We start from the raw sequence: 5,000 nt of genomic DNA on the forward strand, positions 1-5,000 counted from the left end.
AGTCAAGTCATCTTTATTTCTATCGCTCTTCTCCAGTGCCGATTGTGTCAGAGCAGCTTCAGTGTTAAACAGGACAATACTGCAGCAGAATTAGATTTGGCTGTACAGTCGTTCTGGAGTAAACAGTGATGTTATCAGCTTATTTTAATTTATCATAGAAGAACAGAGAAAAAAGTTCTCGCTCCAAGGGCTGTGAGAACAAAAAATGACGTTATGTTGTTCTCAGCTCAGGTTTGGGAGTTCTCGCAGCTTGTTTTCGACACATCGCCTGAGCAGAACTTTTTTCTTGTGAGTGTCCGAGAACTATTGTGTGATTGGTCAGACATTTAAAGTAGGCATGGTTAATGCGGAGAAACGCAGATGATCGGCACCTGCTTTTCTCGTGAAGAATGGAATGCACTGCCAGAACGAACTTTGTTCTTGTTCTTGCCACCTCGAGAAAACGAACACTTTTCTTTGTTCTTGCAGAGTATGCTCCAAGCTTTAGTACTTGGATCTGTCTCTCTTTGTGTTTGTCATGTGTTCCTCTTGTCCTGCCTCCTTGTTTGCTGTTACCACACCCCCTTGTTTAGTCTGGTCTAGTCCTCGTTTCACTGATTGTGCTCACCTGTTCCTCATGTGCTCTGGTCCCTTTATATTGTGCTACCTTCCCTCATGTCTTTGCTGGTTCGTTGCGTTTGTGTGCGTTTGCTTGTCTAGCCTGTTCTAGATTTAGTGTCTCTTATTTTTCTAACTTTTGGTTTATTTTCAGTTTTTTCCTTTGTTCCTGTATTTTTAGTCCAGTTTAGTTTCTGACTTTATTTTTCTCTTTTTCTCCAGGTTTTATTTTGGTATTTTTTCCTAGCCTTATTGTTCAGTTTTCGATAGCTTACCTTTTATTTTATTTCTCTCCAGTTTTCCCCTTTTATTTTTAGTTCAGTCATTTATAGAGATTGGGTTTTGTTTTATTTTTCCTCGTTTTCTAGCTCCAGTTATTATTTAGGTTTTGTTTCATTTAGTCTTAGTTGTTGGTTTGGCTTTTATTTCTTGTTGTCTGGTCTTGTCCAGTGTCTTGTAGTGTGTGTGTGTGTGTGTGTATGTGTGTATTGTTGAAATGTCTCGTTAATAAAGTGTCCTTTATTGTTCACTCTGTATCTGGATCCTCCATTTCAGAATACTTGACACCGAAACTCCATCAGGGCATGATGGAGAAAAATAAACCTTAGAGAAACCAGACTCAGTTCTCCTCTGGCCTATTAACACACAGCGGAGGATTATTATTCTGGACACCGCACAGCTAAGAAATCATATTAGATCGGAATATTCGAAAGTTCGAGGTGTCACGCAAGAGACGGTTTTATTTGCTGGAGTTTGTTTATTAAGCGAGTAGGGCAACCACCCAGTAGAGCATTACATATTAGATCGGTACATTGGAAAGTTTAAGGTATCACACAAGAGACGGGTTTATTGAGGATGACGTGCTGGTGAAAACATGTTAAAGTTTGTGTGTGTGTGTCCAGGCTCTCCATTTGCTCCCGGGACTCCCGCTCTTCCTCTGGGTCAGCATTCGTCCGGCTCCGGTCAGACGCCGCAGGGACCGCAGGTGTTCCGCCTGCCCGCCGCCGTCTCGCTCACAGGTGTGTGTGTGTGTGTGTGTGTCAGCGCTCCAGTCCATCTCTGATGTCTCGTGACTAGACATGTGCCGATTTTTGGTAATGCGATATATGAAGATAATGAATATACACGATATTGTTATCGTGGGCACTTCAAAATACCGTAAATAATAATTTATTAATACTCAAGAATACTTTGCCCATCAACCGTTTAAAATGCTCAACACCGCTGTATTCTGCGTCAAAGGGACGCGCTCAGATGTAAACAACACGGGTGAAGGAGACGCGCTGCTGAAGTGCCGCTCAATGACAGCAGAGGGCGCTGATGATCTGCAGAATGCAGTGGTTACCCCGGAAACCCCGCAAACAAAAGCAAGCGCGCTAGGGAAGTTTCTAAATCAGCCATTCAATTTTTGTAATCTCAATGTTTTTCATCACAGGCTCAGCACCAAATACTTAAAGACTTAACAAGCTATTTATTTTCAAACTTAAACATTTTTGTGTTTTATTCTGGAATGCAGCATGCTCTATTGATTAGAATTTTTTTGATTAGGATATTTGTTATTGTTCAGTAAAACTTTGAGAGATACGACTTCATTAGTTAACTCATGTTAATTCATTATTACCAAACTGACAATGAAAATACTTATAAAGAATTCATTATTCTAAGTAATGTTAGCTAATAACATTAAAATCAAAAGCACTTTTTTAATGGACCTAAGATAAAACTAACAATGATCAATTGTAATTCTTAACTAACTTAACTAACAAAAACACTATACTTTTTTTTGGTAGCAATTGTAGCTATTGCTCAATCTTAGTTAATGCATTTAATAATGAGACCTTACTGTAACCTGTTACCGGTTTCTTATACCCTAATTCTTTTGCACTTTAATCTGTTTGAATTTTTTCTTTTAGTTTATATTTTTGGTGCATTGTATTATTGTATTTTAACATTCAGACTTATTTTTGTTATTACAAAGAGTTCTTAAAGCTGCTATACTATGACAACACTTTTTTGCAATGTATTTCAATATCGTGATAATACCGTATACCGTGATAAAAGCTTCGCAATTAATCGCAACATGAAAAATGGATATCGTCCTATATCTTAAGCTCTCTCAGTTTGAACGCATCACTTTCGCTTCAGTTATTAAAACTACACTTATTCTTCATCTGCACATGTTAATCTGAGTTATTAGTTAAGTCAAGTCATCTTTATTTCTATCGCTCTTCTCCAGCGCCGATTGTGTCAGAGCAGCTTCAGTGTTAAACAGGACAATACTGCAGCAGAATTAGATTTGGCTGTACAGTCGTTCTGGAGTAAACAGTGATGTTATCAGCTTATTTTAATTTATCATAGAGAGACAATGTTGGCAGATCAGGATTATAGTTTATAGAATTAAATAAGAGCTAATAAATTAATTTAGTTCGAAAATGTTTTAATGTCCCCAACATTATTAATAGGCACATGAACCATTAGATCAGTGGTCTGCAAGTGGCGCCTGCAGCCAGATTATTTTGATAGTGGCTGGTTCTGAAATATATCTGTCATTATAGTGTAATGGAGGCGAGTTAGTGAGAGCTGTGCAGGTAAACGCTCTTCATATCAAGAGATGCTCTATCAGTGGCTTATCTAAAGCATTCAGCCTTTAGCCTTAGTGTTAAAGCCTCAGACTCCCGTGCGGAGAGACCCGAGTTCAAGCCTCTCTTAAGCCCCTTTCACACTGCAATTCCGGCAAACACACGGATAATGTGACCCGGCATTTGTTCCCGGGCCGCTAGATTTGGTCCATCCACACTGCCAGCGAAATACCGTAATATGTGCGCTTTCACACACAACCCGTAACGGTCCCGGGTCGAGTTGACGCGTGACATCCTGATGTGACGTATAATGGCCAGCGATCTCCGCTTCAGCGCGGATAGTAAGGAGCTCCGTGGTCTCGACTTGTGTCCAGTTTGCGCTCATTTCTGCGTGTTTAATTTTAGTTTCTCTTGTATACGAACACTCTCTGCGTTTAAAACACCGACGAGCTCTTCTGGCACTGCAGGGTTGTGTTATTGAAAAAACAAGCTCTAGGAGTCGCACGATAACTACGTACACGTTGCGGCATTAGTTTCGGCTTTTGTTCACACAGCGCTCGTCCCGGGTCGAATCCCGCAATATTACTAGGTCCCCGACCCGGGTTCAATTCGGTAATCAATCCCGGGACGTGGTTGATTTCACACAGAAGGCGACCCAGCAATGCTCCGGGAATATAGCGGGTCCGACGTGCAGTGTGAAAGGGGCTTTAGAGCGCGCGGTGCAAACCTGAGATATTACTACAACAGTAACTCAGTAAGTCTTTAGTGATTTTTGAACTTATTTGGAGCAATGTTTTATTTTGGGATGAGAGCTTTTAATTTGAGAAGTTCTGAAAGACATTCAGAAGAGTCAAAAGAGCCGTAATGAGATGTGTGGTATGAAAAAACGAACAGTGAACCATTGAAACGTTTGCTTACATCACAGAGCCTTAGCACAACACACGTGAACAACAACTCAGACTCAGCTTCCTTTTGATCAAAAATATTGACTAGAGAACCAGCTAAACAAGGTGCCGTGCTTCGTCTGGGGGTGCGCCTGATATTCAGTCTTATTAAATATTAAATACAGGGAGTGCAGAATTATTAGGCAAGTTGTATTTTTGAGGATTAATTTTATTATTGAACAACAACCATGTTCTCAATGAACACAAACTCATTAATATCAAAGCTGAATATTTTTGGAAGTTTTAGTTTTAGTTATTTTAGGGGGATATCTGTGTGCAGGTGACTTTTACTGTGCATAATTATTAGGTAACTTAACAAAAAACAAATTTATACCCATTTCAATTATTTATTTTTACCAGTGAAACCAATATAACATCTCAACATTCACAAATATACATTTCTGACATTCAAAAACCAAACAAAAACAAATCAGTGACCAATATAGCCACCTTTCTCTGCAATGCCACTCAAAAGCCTGCCATCCATGGATTCTGTCAGTGTTTTGATCTGTTCACCATCAACATTGCGTGCAGCAGCAACCACAGCCTCCCAGACACTGTTCAGAGAGGTGTACTGGTTTCCCTCCTTGTAAATCGCACATTTGATGATGGACCACAGGTTCTCAATGGGGTTCAGATCAGGTGAACAAGGAGGCCATATCATTAGATTTTCTTCTTTTATACCCTTTCTTGCCAGCCACGCTGTGGAGTACTTGGACGCGTGTGATGGAGCATTGTCCTGCATGAAAATCATGTTTTTCTTGAAGGATGCAGACTTCTTCCTGTACCACTGCTTGAAGAAGGTGTCTTCCAGAAACTGGCAGTAGGACTGGGAGTTGAGCTTGACTCCATCCTCAACCCGAAAAGGCCCCACAAGCTC

The 5,000-nt window shown here is 40.3% G+C and overlaps 1 protein-coding gene across 2 annotated transcripts in view; it reads left to right on the forward strand.

The window, feature by feature from the left end:
• Positions 1–5,000, forward strand: part of srfb (serum response factor b) — a 47,798-nt gene that overhangs the window by 36,039 nt on the left and 6,759 nt on the right. For both annotated transcript variants that reach the window (XM_067421272.1, XM_067421271.1), the window contains exon 4: positions 1,500–1,616. In XM_067421272.1, coding sequence (XP_067277373.1) covers positions 1,500–1,616 — 117 coding nt within the window. The remainder of the gene's footprint in view (positions 1–1,499; positions 1,617–5,000) is intronic.

This window comes from Pseudorasbora parva, chromosome 17 (genome assembly GCF_024679245.1).
Source record: "Pseudorasbora parva isolate DD20220531a chromosome 17, ASM2467924v1, whole genome shotgun sequence".
NCBI classification, from domain to species: domain Eukaryota; kingdom Metazoa; phylum Chordata; class Actinopteri; order Cypriniformes; family Gobionidae; genus Pseudorasbora; species Pseudorasbora parva.